This window comes from Aotus nancymaae, unplaced genomic scaffold (assembly GCF_030222135.1).
Source record: "Aotus nancymaae isolate 86718 unplaced genomic scaffold, 86718_ANA_hifiasm-v0.15.2.pri h1tg000004l, whole genome shotgun sequence".
NCBI classification, from domain to species: Eukaryota; Metazoa; Chordata; class Mammalia; order Primates; family Aotidae; genus Aotus; species Aotus nancymaae.
Window position 1 is genome coordinate 53,827,235 of NW_026988415.1, and position 16,272 is coordinate 53,843,506.

Consider the following 16,272-nt stretch of genomic DNA (forward strand, 5'->3'; position numbering starts at 1 on the left):
TGTGATGTCCAAGAAGGTACATTGACTCAATTGAGTAGATCCATAGAAGACTCCTTAATCACTGGGTTGAGTTTACAGAGTATGTACACATGTACTTCATATATGTGCACATGAACACACATATGGAGTTATGGCAATTGTTGCTAAGGAAACTGTAATGACAATATCTACATGATAGGTAAGGCTAGAGTAAATGAAACTCATTGGAAGTTTTTCACAGACATGGAAAGTCATTTCACAAAGAGAACACATATCATAACATTTACTTCTCAATTTGGATGAGTTTACTGATACTTTTTAAGATAAAAATCCAGTTAAACACACAGAATTAATTACAACAAACAGGTTTGGGGCAGATAGGAAAGAAATTCAACTTAAAAAAACTATTTAAAATTATGTGATAGTTTTTACATACTGGTTTGCTTAAAACAACCAATAAATAAAGACAAATCAATCCATCAATTGTGGGATTAATCTATCATCTTAATGTAAGCAGTTTTCACCAAAAGAAGACAGAGTTGAGCCCCAGTAAATGAAAATGCTATAATTGCACTATGACAATACTTTTTAAAAATCACAGAAGTCAACAATCACAGAGTATAGTTTGAGGGACTTGATATATGAAAACAATAACATTTTTTTTCAAATCGAGAAGAAACTTTATTGAATAAAGTAGCATTGCTCAAGAAGTATTTCGCCCAGGCCGGGCACAGTGGCTCACGCCTGTAATCTCAGCACTTTGGGAGGCTGAGGAGGGCAGATCACGAGGTCAGGAGTTTGAGACCAGCCTGACCAACATGATGAAACCCCATCTCTACTAAAAACACAATTAGCTGGGTGTGGTGGTGCATGCCTGTAATCCCAGCTACTTGAGAGGCTGAGGCAGGAGAATTGCTCGAACCTGAGAGGTGGAGGTTGCAGTGAGCCGAGATCGTGCCATTGCACTCCAGCCTGGGCAACAAGAGCAAAACTCCATCTCAAAAAAAAAAAAAGTATTTCACCCAAAGTTTATGGCTGTAACTTTTCATGATAGAAAGTGAAGTTGAGAAGAAAAGACGGAAGGGGAAGCGTACTTCACATAAATATCTGAATTAAGTGAATAGATTAGAAAAAATAAATTTGGTTGTATTAATTTTCATATACTTAATGCTATATATATTTAGACAGGAATAAAAATCCCATGAGATAAAATTTAATAAAGACGTAAATCCTGTTTAAAATGAGCAGTCCTTTTTATGTAGTTGGCTCTTTAAAGTTATATATTTGAGACCACTGTTCTGGTACACTGTATTACCCTTGAAAACTAGTTGACATGATTAATTTTCTTATATCAAAGTTTATTTCACTGGGCATAAAGTGATCCATTTTTGAATTACCACGAAGGTTATGGAAAGTTTCTCCATTGCCAGCTTTACAAAAAGAATGGTAATGTGATGTAGCTATGTAACTACTAATTGTTGACAATTTTCTCAAGAGCCTAAATTGGCTTTCATAGAGATCTCTGATGCAATTCCAGTTCAATTTTGAAATTTGGTATGTGCACACACACACACACACACACACACACTCAAACTCTGTTTTTTGTATTGGGTTTTTTAAGTACACAGACAATTGCAATAAAAGCAGGGAGGATAAAAGTTATGGGATAGGCAGGGTAGAATAGGAAAGGTTTGAATCATTCAGATTATTGGTATCTATTCTTCAATTTGCTCTCAATGGAAAATAATGAAATCTTGGGTACTGTGAGACATTATTTAGTTCACATTCAGCCTGGACAATATCTCATATAAATCAATCCAGGCTTCCATTCTCACAATCTTCCACAAAAGGTCATTCTTTCATTCAGCAAGTTATTGTCAGAAAACACCCAGTCGTGCCTATCATAGATCACCTTATCTCACATTTCTCTTGAGAGGTCAGCCCCTTTTCTCTCCAGTGGTCCTGAAGATGGCAAATGCCAAATGTTAGAAAGATACTGTTCTCCGAAATGAACCTTCATATCTAGACGGTTGTGTTTGTGATTGAGGTTGTTGTCATCGTTTGACATTGTGTGTTTTATTTTATATCACAGGAGAAAATTAAGAAAAGAATTGTAAAATCTGAGTCTTTATAAGACAGATTGATTGACCCAGCAATCCCATTACTGGGTATATATCCAAAGGATTATAAATCATTCTATTATAAGGACACATGCACATGAATGTTCATTGCAGCACAGTTTACAATAACAAAGACCTGGAACCAACCCAAATGCCCACCGATGATGGACTGGACAGGAAAAATGTGGCACATATACACCATGGCATATTATGCAGCCATTAAAAACGAGGAGTTCGCGTCCTTTATAGGGACATGGATGAACCTGGAAACCATCATTCTCAGCAAACTGACACAAGAACACAAAATCAAACACCACATGTTCTCACTCATAGATGGGTGTTGAACAATGAGAACACATGGACACAGGGAGGGGAGCACTACACACTGGGGTCTGTTGGGGGGAAATAGGGGAGGGACAGTGGGGGGTGGCGAGTTGAGGAGAGATAGCATTGGGAGAAATGCCAGATATAGGTGAAGGGAAGGAAGGCCGCAAATCACACTGCCACGTGTGTACCTATGCAACAATCTTGCATGTTCTTCACATGTACCCCAAAATCTAAAATGCAATTAAAAAAAATAAAATAAATAAAAAAAAGACAGATTGATTACCTCTATAAATACAATGCAAATGCATTCTTTGGAAAATAAATTGATCCTACTTGAAATTCTAAATTATTTATAGTGAACCTATATGTAAACTATAGTTTAATTATATGATTCAGTAATCTTTTTTTCCCCTTGGGATTTGGTTTTTTACTAGTCTCAGCATTGTATATAAAACTTTTTGTTGTTGTTAAACTATGTGAACTAGAAGGCATTTTTCAAAATACTTTTCTCCCTTAGACAATAAATCCTACTCTCCTCATATTTCACTTCTGTTAACAAAAATTCAAACATTAATCAAGCTGAAAAATCTCCATTTATTTCTTCATTTCCCCAGGGCTTCACCAGTACATTTCACAGACTCTTTTATTTTCTAAACTTCATCATATCAAGACTTTTGTTTAGTCCTTTTCTGTTTTCATTTAGAATCATCATCTTTTCCTTGTTTCTTTTCTAAAATCCACATGCTTTTCAACCTCCTGTGACTGGAAATAGTCTAAGCTCAGCAATCAAGTTGGCACAAATATGATTGCCAGGGATTAACAACCCCTCAATTCAATAGGCAGAATTATGTTCACACAGCTGAGAAGATATAAATCAGTCGCTTCTCTAATTAGGCTCCAAGGTTGATGGAATTATCAAGACTTCACCTGGTAAAATAGAACCTTATAAGGAGATAAAGGCCTATGAGTCTTTCCTCTTTATTTGAACAGGATATGAACTATACCCATTTACTGACTCTTGAGCAGTATAACATTGCAAGAGAACAATTTCTTTTTCATTTGATCTAGTGCTTCCATAGGTATATTTGCAAATGAAAGACTCTAATGGAAAATATCAAACATGTATCCAAGTACTTTTTAATAACATTAAATTTGTAATATTAGAGCAATTATTATTATTGCTATTGTGCAGGAAAAAAATTGTCATTGCTTTCAATATAGTGGGTAACTTCTTCAGATGAAGAAATTTCAGTTAGACTAACTACCCTTTCTTTAAATTCACATAAGAACATTTGGACATTGAATTCTGAACTACTAACTTAGGGTATTTACAAAATATTCTTTATGAAATAAGAAATGAGAATTGACTAGTAAATAAATGAAAAATATGTTGATCATGTATCTCCCTGAAACATTTATTATAATACTATTTGAAGACTTAACTTTTTCTTATAAGATAAAGCAATACATATGACAAGAGTTAGAGTCAGTTTTGAAGGATAAGGGTGATTTATTTTTGATTTTTATTTATTTATTTGAGGTGGAGTCTTGCTCTGTCACCCAGGCTGGAGTGCAGTGGTACAATCTCAGCTAACTGCAACCTCTGCCTCCCAGTTTCAAGCGATTCTCCTGCCTCAGCCTTCCGAGTAGCTGGGATTCCAGGTGTATACCACCATGCCCGGCTAATTTTTGTATTTTTAGTAGAGATGGGGTTTCACCATGTTGGTCAGGCAGGTCTTGACCTCCTGACCTCAGGTGATCAACCTGCCTTAGCCTCCCAAAGTGCTGGGATTACAGGTGTGAGCCAGCGCGCCCAGTGAGTGATTTAAAAGTATTAATTCTGATCACTTCAAACTGTTAAGCCAGATGCCCTTAAATAATTATAACCAAAACCAATTTGAGAAAACTGAAGTTTATCTGATCTTACTCAGCCTCTTATTCCCAAAATGCTGGTGATAATGTAAAATGGCACAGCTACTTTGGAAAACAGTTTGGCAGGTCTTCATAATGCTAAGCATAGAGTTACATATGAACTGGGTATTTCGCTCCTAAGTGTATCTCCAAGAGAAATGAAAACATATAAGCGTCTGTGCACAGAAACTTGTACATGAATGTTTATAGAAGAATTGCTCATAATAGCCAAAATGTAGAAACAAACCAAACATGCATCAACTGATGAATGGATAAACAAAATGTGTTATGTCCATACAATGGGATAGTAGTCCACCATAAAAAGTAATGGAGTACTGACACATACTACAACACGGATTAGCCTTAAAAACACTGTGCTAAGTGAAGCCAGATAACATACTGTACAATTCCATTTCTATTAAATGTTCAGAATATAACTATATGGACAGAAAGCAGATTAGTGGTTGCTCAGATTTGGGGTGGCCACAATCTTTCTTGGGGCAAAGAAAATGTTGTAAAATTGGGTCATGGTGATGGTTGTACAAGTCTGTTAATTTGTTAAAAATCATTGTATTGTACACTTATAATAGATGAATTTCATGGTACATAATTTATACTTCGAAGAATCTGTAAAAAACTACATACATATTGAAAGATAAAGAAGTCAATGTGAAGAACCTTATGAAAATAACAATACAAAAGGGAAAAAAGTACTTTTCAAATTGAAAAGTTTAAGTGAAAAGCATGTTGAAATAAGTGAATCTTCAGAAGCTGAACCCTCATTTAAAACCTAAGTTTTAAAATTTTTCGAAAGAAATAACATTTATACAGTGAGATGTTTTACGGCCAATAGAAAACCTCATGAAATTTTACATTACGTGGTGGCCAGAATTCTAATCTTCTCATGTTGTGTAATACTAAACATTAAGAAATTACTCACTATGCATTATTTTTATCAATTCCATAAGCCTCAAATCCCTTTTTACTTCCAAAATTTCTTCATTATTTTTGCTAGTAATATTTTTACCACCCTCATAATATAAAAGTTGCTACTTTCTTAGTTGGAAATGCTTCTTCTTGTCATCATCAGTAAAATAACAATTGGCATAGATTTGTGGGTGTTGTTTTAGAAGGAACAGGTGAAACTTTTAAGTTATTCAAATTGCAATGGGTATGTGTACACATGTATATTAAAAATGCATTCACCATTGAGTTTCCACTTTTGTTCAGATTTTAACAATAGTAACCATAGGAATATACTACTTGTATATTTTGTAACTACAAAAGAACTAACTAATTTGTACTGAATAAGCACCACCCTAAATGTTTTACAATCATTTCATCTCAATTAATCCTCATATTAAATAAAGCTGACCCTTACTGAAGACCTCATCTATGCCAGGCACTCTTCTAAACACATTAAATACATCATCTCTCATTTAGTCGTCAAAGCATTTCCATAAGGTAGGTACCAATATCATCTCCACTTAAGAGATTAGAAAACTGAGACATGATTAAGTAACTTGCCCATGACCACATAGCTAATAATTACAGAGCTGAGAGTAAAAATTTAGCCGAGAACCATGTTCTTAATCACTACACAATGTTGCCTTCTACTTTGTATTAAATTTTCAAGCTCCATTTAAAAGTAATCCAAAATATTTTGATTTAATAAATTCACTAAAAAATTACTCTTCCCATTATGCTTGAGCACTCTGTACACTCACTGTAACACCCTGGCTCAGTTTTATGGCCTATAGATAAAAAGATAATATAACTTTAATTAGACATTTTTCTTTCTTTTGTATATTGTCATTTAAATATCTGGCTAGTAATTTCCTTCTATCTAAATAATTTACTTCTTAGGAGAAATTCATATCAATTTCATATTTCATGAACCCAGTCTCCTCAAAACATTTTAGTTGGCTCTCTAAAAACATTTTAACATGATGATGCCGGGCGCAGTGGCTCACGCCTGTAATCCCAGCACTTTGGGAGGCTGAGGCGTTGAAATCTAAAGGGAAGTAAGATAGCATCAAATGAAAACCAATACTCCAGAGGTAATGCAAATAACTGCACATGTGTCAACTCGAAAAGATATTTTATGTTTTCACTGGCTTGGAAACATTGGCTGAGGAAGCTATCATCATAGGACGTGAACACAGACACTGTGCCATGAGTTTGGCTCCCAACCAAACAGAAAAAACAATTTCCAAGTGGGGTAAAATATCCCTAAAGCTGTGAGGCAATTTCAGCAACAACTCCAAAAAGAATTCTAGGCAATCACAATTCTGTGATACTATTCTTCAAACCACTATTTGCTGTTTTTGCCATGTGCTGAGAAACCTCAGTGACAATGATCTATTGCTACATATTTCTTTGGATCTTTATAAAATGTATTGCCAAAATACCTATACATCTTGCAATGGATTGGCTGGGAATAAAATTGTCCAAACTCATTGGTCATTTCTTAGCAGGAACTGCTTCCTTTCATAAACTTTAGTAAAGAAATATGAACATAAATCTCTAAATAACATAGTCGTCATTCTAAATCACACATAGACCATGGTATGTGCAAAGTCTAATGCAATTTATGATGGTAGATTGGGATTTATTTCATAGTCAAAGCACATGGATTTTTAGAGTGTTAAACAGAGTTGTAAACATTCAATTTCATTAATTCACCATGCAATTGTAACAAGGCTATTGTGTAAAGCATGCTATGTTGTCAGTGGACTGACAATATGATTCAAATCAAGGTTTCATTCTTATGTGGAAGAAGTTAGCTTCACTCTTTTTCTGATTACAGCTGAAATTGCATGGCCACAAAATAGTGCCAGATTAATGCAAATTCATTCTCACTGTTGGAGAAGCATAGGTTGTTATTGATGGTGGGTCAATAACCACATCAAATCACACATTAGTATATATAAATTACAAAGTACCAGCCATCGTGAGACAAATAAGAGGGCAAGAGGGTCCCTTCCCCAGAGGAGACTAAAATCTAAATGAGAAAAAGAGACATGCATGCATGAAACTATTATAAACAGGAACAGGTAAATGTATATAGTAAAAAATAAGTGTTGAGGGAATGTACAGTAACAGAGTGATTTGAAATAGGACCAGTTAATGATGGCTTACAAAAGGGATTTTTAAGTATTTGCTTTAGCAGAAAATAATACACTGAAATGACTTTCTTAAAGCCTTTATCATCTGAGTGATTAAAAACCATGTGAATGTGGAATTCATGACTCCATTTAATATTCCAAAATGACTGCTTTGAGAATGTTTGGTAAAACTGTTAGTATGTATATGTATGTATGTGTGTGCACTTAATTATATGTTGTTGTTTTTTTAATTTTACGAGGGGCTGAACAATAAGAAACCAGTTAACACTGTGGTGGGGAGGAGAATTACCCAGGAGAGGACAACGGTCTGGGTTCTAATGAACACCAGGTTTGAAAAACAGTTATGCAACAGATTTTAGAAACTGCTTTCATCCATATTTAAAGGAAATTATAAATATATGTCTGGGGGTGGTTAAATACATTTATAAATACAAAAGTAATGGAACATTAGGAAATCCTCTAGCCTTACTGAGGAACATTATTCTCATTTTTCAAAATAATTTCTAAACACTAATGTAGTTCTAATAGCAAAGGTAAGAGGATTGAAACTAAGCAAAAGAGAATATAGAACACAGAGGTTTAGAGCTGGAAGGCTCCAATCCTATTTACATATGAATAAACTGAGGTCCAAAGTGGTCCATTGACTAGACCAAGGTCACTACAGAGGAGTGACCAAAAATTAGTATGATTTATCATATTGTCACAGGATCCTGGGGTGTCACTTTGCCAGCTAGAAACCTCTGTGGCCAGTGGCACCTTCTACCTGAGTATCGTTTGCGCCCTCTGGACTTGTTCTGCCCACTCAGCCTGGCAAGCTGCACTCAGGTCATGCTACCAGCCCAGATCCCCGACCTGCGAAGGGTGAGACAGGCACAGAGCGATGAAGGGTGTGTGGGCAAGTGAGCATGGAGTCTGGCCACTGTGCACAGCCAGGCATCCCGGCTGCTATGGCCGGGTCAGGTACCGGCACAAGTGCCAGCTCCGAGCAAGCCTGAGGCTGGAGTAGATATCGTATGTGGCTTCCAATGCAGGCGCCCATATTTGCACAAGGGGAAAGCGGTGGCACCCAGAAGCTTGGCAACACCGGGAACCGCAGAGCCCCAAAGCGGTGTCACAGCCCTTGCTTAGGGAACCCCCAGGTCTGGGATCCCCGAAAGGCTGCAGCTGTCTCCTTCTTGTCACCTGCAAAGTGGTGAGCAGGGGAGCATGTTTCAGCCCCGTTTGTGTTATAGCTCTTTCAGTCATGCCATTCAGCAGGTCTGGAGTTCTTGTCCCAGACAAGGAAGAATGAGGCATATAGACAACTGGAGGGTGAGCAAGGCAAAGAGGAGCTTCAATGCGTGACAGAACAGCTCTCAGGAAACCTAAAGTGGGTAGCTCCTTTCTGCAGGCTGGTCTTCCTGACCAGTGTCCAGCTCTCAGTGGAGAGGAGGAGGAGACCTGCAGTGGGTGGCTCCTGTCCACAGGCAGGTCGTCCCAGTGAGTGTCCAGCTCTCGGCAGAGAGAAGACCAACAGTGGGTAGCTCCTTTCCATGGGCAGGTCGTCCAGAAATGTTGAGGAGACCTGAATTGGGTAGCTACTACCCGCAGCTGGTAATCCGGATATCTGTGTGAGTCTAGCAGAATCCGGGGATTTTCACGGGCTCAGAAGGGAGGAAGTATGTGTTGACTGGTCCATACATAGGCAGGCCTAGAAAAAGCATCGTAAGTTCTCACTCCTGGTGGTGGACTCTACCCAGAACTGGCAGCCTGGACTCCAGGCTGTCCCTAGCTTGAAGGTGGGGTTTCACCTGGGACCCGCCCCTTTCCACCAAGGAGCCTGCCTGCCTCCTGCCACCAACAACACGTCCTCCACGGTGCCCAGGCTGTTTGTGCCAAAGGACACCTGCAGGCCCATTCTGATTTGCCCTCAGCACCGACTCAGCCTCCTTCCCATGCTCATTTGCACCCAAAGTCCGGAGGGGCCTGAGGTGGTATCTAGCATGTCAGCACCACCCCAAGAGCATGCACACCCAGATAGGTTGCAACAATGCCCAGGATCAGCCACAACTTTGCTTTGAAATCAGATGCGGGGAGTAGAAAGAAGCCAGAGAGCAGGAACTGGCACTTCCGAGCCTGCAGGGGCCGAGGGATTTCCAGGGCCCTGGAGAGCACAGAGATGCCCAGGTCTGGAGCTGAGGCTGAGTGGCGGCAGCTGCACCTGGGGGCGGAGCGCAGGGCTCCTACACCCACCAACTCAGTAGGGGGTGGGGCTCCCTGGAGTATGTGGCCCTGGCTGCGCCTCCCCAGTTGTAGCTGAAATCCCCACAGTGGCTGCTCCAGATGGGCTGCCACCACCATCAGTATAACATGCTACTTCTCAGAATTCAATACAACAGAAAATTTTGTTTTATAAAGGGAACAAAGCTAACAACATTTAATTTAATTAAGGATGATAAACCTACTACATGATTTTTTGGATATTCTGACCTAATTACCTAGACAGAATTTGGTTATTTCAATGGTTTCAAGGATAAGTTTTCCTAGCATAATTGTAGTAGGTTGAAACACTATCTACCTAGAACCTCAGAAGATGACCTTATTTGGAAATAGGGTCTTTGTAGACACAATTAAGGTAAGGATTGAGATAACACTATATACTACTGGAGTAGGGTGGGCCCTAAATCCAATTAGAATGTCCTTATAAGAGACAGAAAGGATACACAGAGAAGGCCATGTGACCATAAAGGGAGAGATTAGTATTCATGCTGCCACAAGTCAAGGGATGCCAGAAGCTGGAAGAGGCAAGGAAAAATCCTCCCCTAGAGCCTTTGGATGGAGCTCGCTAACATCTATAGTTCAGCTTGCCTGAACTGCAGGAGAATATATTTTAGTGGTTTCAAGCCACCGAGTTAGTGGTAATTGTATGGAAACCCTAGGAAACTAAATAATATTCAATAATTCCAGTTTAATTTCAGAGATTTCTTTTACTTTTATATAAGACACTATGCATTGTCCTGCCTCTCTCCGTCACAAAGGGCAAACCGACTTGGTTAGGAATGGGCACTTGACCCACAGTATGATAAGCACTTAAGTTGGCCTGCTAACTGAGGTTGCCTGACATGAAAAGCTTTCCCCAAGCAGAAACAAATGGAGACTAGAATTTCCTCATTAGAAATGTGAACAGGGCAATAGAAAGGTCAAGCAATTAATATCAGGAAAATAAACTGACTCGTGAATTAAAACTGGAACATCAGGATGATAGATCATGAATTTCTACAGTTGAGTTCAAAGAGGCCCATGACAAAAATAACTGGGTTTTAGACTACCTTGGGATGTCAAAATAACCTTTCATACTAACCTCCATGAGGCACAACTACACAGTTATCCCTAGAATTCCTGTGAGATTTCCAGCTCCCTTACTGTAATGTACAACATGTTCTCCCTGCTTCTACCCAGGGCTATTCTTTAAAAATGTAGGTCACCTCATGCCATTCAATTCCTCAAAACTCTCTAAGAGTGTCCCAGCTCACTCAAAGTAAAAGCCAAAGTCCTCTGAATGGTGGATAAGGCTCTACGTTATCCAGCATGCTAGCCTCCTTGACATTCCTAGAACATGCCAAGTATGCTCCCATCTTTGGTATTTGCTGTTGCTGTTTTCTGTTTCTAAAAACATTACTCTTCCAGTGAACATAACTTACTGCCACACTTCGTTTAGACCTCTGTGCAAATGTCATTAAAGTCAGGGAGGCTTTCACTGATCGTCTAATATAAAATAGCAACATCTCCTCCTCAGCTCATATCACAACCTGACATTTTATATACACCTTTAAAAAAATTGTCTGAATTCCTGTACTGGAATGTAAGCTCCATAGGTATAAGCCCCATATGGACAAGAGGAATTTAGTTTTGTTATTCCTTTATAGGATTATCCATGTGATATGCAAAAACAAACCACATAGTATTAAGCGCTATTTATTGAACCTCTCCAATTTAAGGTATTACCAAAGCAAATTAACTCTTAATGTTAAAAAATTGTTTTCTTAATTTATCACATGATGGCAAATTGGAATAAACATCATACAGATGGTGTTAGAATTACTAGAAGTATCATCCACAATGGATAGGGCAAAGAAGTCCCAATTTACACACAGCTAAAAAAAATAGGCTTTTCAATGCACTAATACATATTCTTGAGACGTTATATTTCAAAAAATACAAGCATAGATTTTTAAGAAAATGTAGAATTTCAGATGATCTTTCAAATCAATGAAAATAAAGTCCCAAATGGTATTACAGTGTCATAAAAAAAATCACCTAAGTAATTCAACTAAGTTCTCTATAACAACAGAAAATAATGTTTTGTCTCTTAAGCTGATAGACGAGTAAAAAGGTGTTTTATATTATCTATACTTTTTGCTGAAAGTTTTCATAGTTTTTTTTTCTTTTAAATCAGACAACTTTTAATGAAAGAAAGTCAAAACAGTATGCGGTAACAGTGAAAGAATACTATTTTTAATAGACTTTCCTTATTGTGACACTGTACAAAGTAGTCGTTAAGGGCTCAGGCTCTAGAGATACACAGCCTGGGTTTAAATGTTAACACTGACACTTGCTGGCCATGCAACTTTAACATGTAGCAAATTACTTAACCTCTCTGAGCCTCAAGTTTGTCTATAAAATAGGAACAATACTAATAATGTTATCCTGGTTGTATATGTATATTTCAAGGTATTACAACATTGCATAGGGGTAGTAAATGCCATATACATACTATCATATATATCTGTACATATATATATAAAACATATACACACACACACATAATTTTTCATTACTATTTGTTAATGTATTAAAAATGCCTATACACCATCCAAGAAGACATTTGGAAATAGAATCTCAATTTCAAAAAAAAAGAATCTCAATTTCAAGAGAGAAGTATAAGCTGAAAATGGAAATCTAGGCATCTCAGGGATCATACACACACACACACACACACACACCCACCACATACACAAAACTCCCACTCTCAAAACAGTACTTGGGAGATAATACTACAGAAATGTTAAAATGTTAACAATTACTTTTTTTTTTTTTTTTTTGGAGACCGAGTCTTACTCTGTTGCCAACCTGGAGTGCAGTGGTGCAATCTCAGCTCACAGTAACCTCTGCCTCCCGGGTTCAAGCGATTCCCCTGCCTCAGCATCCCCAGTAGCAGGGACTACAGGTAGATGACACCACACTCGTTTTTTGTTTTTTTTTTTTGTATTTTGGTAGAGATGGGATAGTTTTAAAAAGCATTTCAGAAGTCAATTAAATTTAAGCTTATCAAAATTAAAGTTAACACTTAAATGCATATAGTAGGAACTCACTAAAGATTTCATGAACAAATATAATTCTTGCTAGTTACCTTTTTAAAATTTGTTATAAAAAGTAAACAAAAATTGAAAAAATATCAGAATTTAAGTTTTTCAGCTTCTACTCCAAATATTACTAAATTTAGTAGGTAAAAGTAACAAAATGATCGCTAATAATTTTGACCATAGTAAGATTATTATATTGGCCTTGAAAACACTTTCAAATATATTTATTCATTGTTAATTTTGAATCAACCTCACTATAAATACATACATTTATTCCTGTGAGCCATAGGAAAAAACCTCAGGTGGATTATAATCGTCAATTAGGTTTTTCAGGTTCCTCAGGCTTAAATGTCCCTGCCCAAAATAGTCAATAGTACGTCCCCACGATTTGTATCTTATCCTCAAAAGGTGTGGCTAACAATCAGGGCAGGACCTCGGAGAAGGGATATTGGCCAAGTCATTCCCAGTCTAAACAAAATTGAAAAAGTATGCATGCCACGTGGGTGTTGAAAATGAACTTTAAAAATCTGCTGCCTTTAACATGGACTAAATATGCATGTATAAAACAATCCAGTGATTGTGTTGTGCCTAAAAATGTTTGATTTCCACTGACATTATATCTAGACCTGCTTACTATTTTTCCACTGCTATCTCTTACCTGCTTCAGAATCCACTAAAGCACATGATTCCATTCAGAAGAATAAGGGTTGGGGCGAGTAATTTTAAAAATCTAAAAGAACCCCAAGGAACACAGATAGAGGATATTTCCCCTCAGAGGATGGGGAAGAGGTTGGTCTTCTGCCTTAAATTCAGGTGTACAGAAAGCATCACAAAGCTTAAGCAAGAATTGATGGTAAGTTTTTCTAATGGCCACTGACAGAAGCCATTTTCTGAAAGTTTTCCTGAAAGTATGGATTACTAGCAATGCTCCATTTAAGAGATTTTTTTTTTGCAGTTTTCATGATTCAATTAAATAATGTTCTTCCCTTCTGTCTAAATATATATTGTATATGAATATACATATATTATATAAAAATATAAAATATATTAATTCAAAAGTATGTATTTTTTATTTCCTCTAATGTAAAAAGTTCAGCATCTTGAAAGATACCATCTTTAGTGTATATGCAACTGAGGGTTTTCATTAATGGTCAATTATTTAAAGGTATCACATAATTTATATAATCTACACTAAAATGTATTATTAAAACTAGGTTATAGCATATGTTCTTGATATAATATATAAAAAAGAAAAAATTCTGGACAATTAAAAAACTATCCTCGAGGTTATAAAACAAAAAGGCTTTTTCAAATGTACTTAGAAAAAAATCACAAAGGGAAGTTAAGATTTTGTAAAACTATTTTAATAAAGCATTTGAATAAGTCTGTGTCAAACTCAGTAAGTTTCATATTCCTATGACTTGTTTCCCTAACCTTAAAAAATACCCTGTTATACATAAAACAGAGCATTTAGTAAAATACATAACAGACCAGCACATCAAACTTACAGAAACTCTGGCATCTATTTACCATACAACTACCAGAAACTGTAATTTCATCAAATACCACATCATATTTGAAATAATCATTAAACTTGCCCACATTAAAAAACTATATTCAAAGATAATCTGGCAAAAATTATTTATTTAAACACAATATAATCTTATTTTAAGAAAACATAAATTCATAGTAATAACAGCAAATCACACAATAAATGAACTGAGCATTAGAATTCACAAATTAATATCTTCAGCTCATTTGAATTAATCAAATATGAAACACTATATTGAGCAAGAGATAACAATATCACTATAATAAGCTAAATCTAAACATGGAAAATAAGTCTAACATTAAAAACAAGCAATACATTTTTTTTTGTCTCTTAGCTGGCTCCCTGACTGCAACTAGTTTTTCCCAATACATAGATATTTTGGAAAAAGAAGCTCGAACACAATTAAATAATAAATTTCAACATTTTCTGTAGTTTTTCTTACTCCAAAATCACCATGTTTCCATTAGCTTGCTAGTAAATCCTACAGAGTGTTCAGTCATTTTATCCATCACCATCTCTCTCTGAGCTTCAAATATAGCTAGAAAAAAAGAAAAGTTCAAAGCAGTTGGAAAAGCGGCGAGTTGCTGAAGAATGCCAGTTGAATGTTTTGGTTTTTTTTTTTTTTTTTTTTTTTTTTTGTCCTTCTTAAAAAGTCAACAGGTCAAAATTACTCACAGCTGGATGCAACGGTCTTCAGAAAATAAAAGGATGGTTTCCCTGCCTCAATCAGCAGACTTAAAATGCTCCCGATCCACAGTGGGATAGATGTGGCCCTCGAGGGTCAGATAATCAATCACTTCCTTGATGGCCTGGATGCTAAGGTCGCAGAGCTGAGCCTGGAGCTCATGGATGCTCTTCCCTTCCTGAAGAGGGCACTCGTGAATCAAACGCAGCACTTTGTCCCGGATGAAATTGCGGCGACTCTCATCATTATCCCCAGCATCATCCACTTCTGATGGAGACACAGGCACACTTTCTACAGTGGTATCACCACGGGCTTTATCCAGCATCATGTGTGCATTGACCGTTTCCAGAATATGCACGGTGAATTCATTCATGTCCTGGAGGACATGAATTTTCAATACCTCAAGGCTCTTCGTTCCCGCGGGACATTTGAGGATACCAAACACTTTGACATATAGTCCGACTGACAGTGGAGTCAGCTGCTTGACTTTCTCTCTACCAAACCACTGTCGGGCCTCGATTGGCTTCGTCGTCATATCATCAATTTCGTAACAAATGTGATTTGAAGCCTTCTCTGCCCCTCTGATTACCCCCACGATGGAGACCTGGGAAACTGTAATTCCCCTAACCTTGAACACATTGTCCAACACAGTAGAGCTCAGCAGCTGGTTCACATTACATGGTACGATTTCCTGGATTCGGACCCTAGGTCTTTGGGTCTTAATAGCAGGAGCCGCACCTCTCTGAGATGGTTGGTCACTGCCTTCACTCGCTCCACCGGCAGCAGAAATGCTGCCATAGCTCCCAAACCCACTCTCACTCATCTTTAAGACAGCTCAGGTCAAGGAGAAGATGGGCTTTGGCTCGTGTGGGGCTCCACTGAAGGCTTGGAGCTCTCCACAGAAGGCTCCGAACTCTCCACAGAAGGCTCCGAACTCTCCACAGAAGGCTCCCAGCTCTCCACAGAAGGCTCCGAGCTCTCCACAGAAGGCTCCGATTGAATGCTGGGAACCTGACGACGTGACAAGCTTCCCGCTACCTGTGGGACCAATCAGCTACCAGAATGCATCTGCTTCCAGCCAATCAGGGCTTGCCACCTTCTCACCTGATCTGATAATCCTTCCCTGTGTGCCAGTGGTTGCTACATTCTAAAAGCCCCACACGAGGGGACCCCTGTTGCTTAGCTGGTCAAAGCGCCTGTCTAGTAAAAGTCCGACGTGTCTTTTAAA

The 16,272-nt window shown here is 37.7% G+C and overlaps 2 protein-coding genes across 3 annotated transcripts in view; both read right to left on the minus strand.

The window, feature by feature from the left end:
- Positions 1-16,272, minus strand: part of PCDH11X (protocadherin 11 X-linked) — an 826,171-nt gene that overhangs the window by 108,718 nt on the left and 701,181 nt on the right. The gene's annotated exons all lie outside the window — the stretch shown is intronic.
- On the minus strand, positions 15,003-15,867 carry LOC110567555 (replication protein A 30 kDa subunit). The gene has a single exon (XM_021667315.2). The coding sequence runs from the start codon at positions 15,865-15,867 to the stop codon at positions 15,082-15,084; it is 786 nt and encodes a 261-aa protein (XP_021522990.2). The 3' UTR covers positions 15,003-15,081.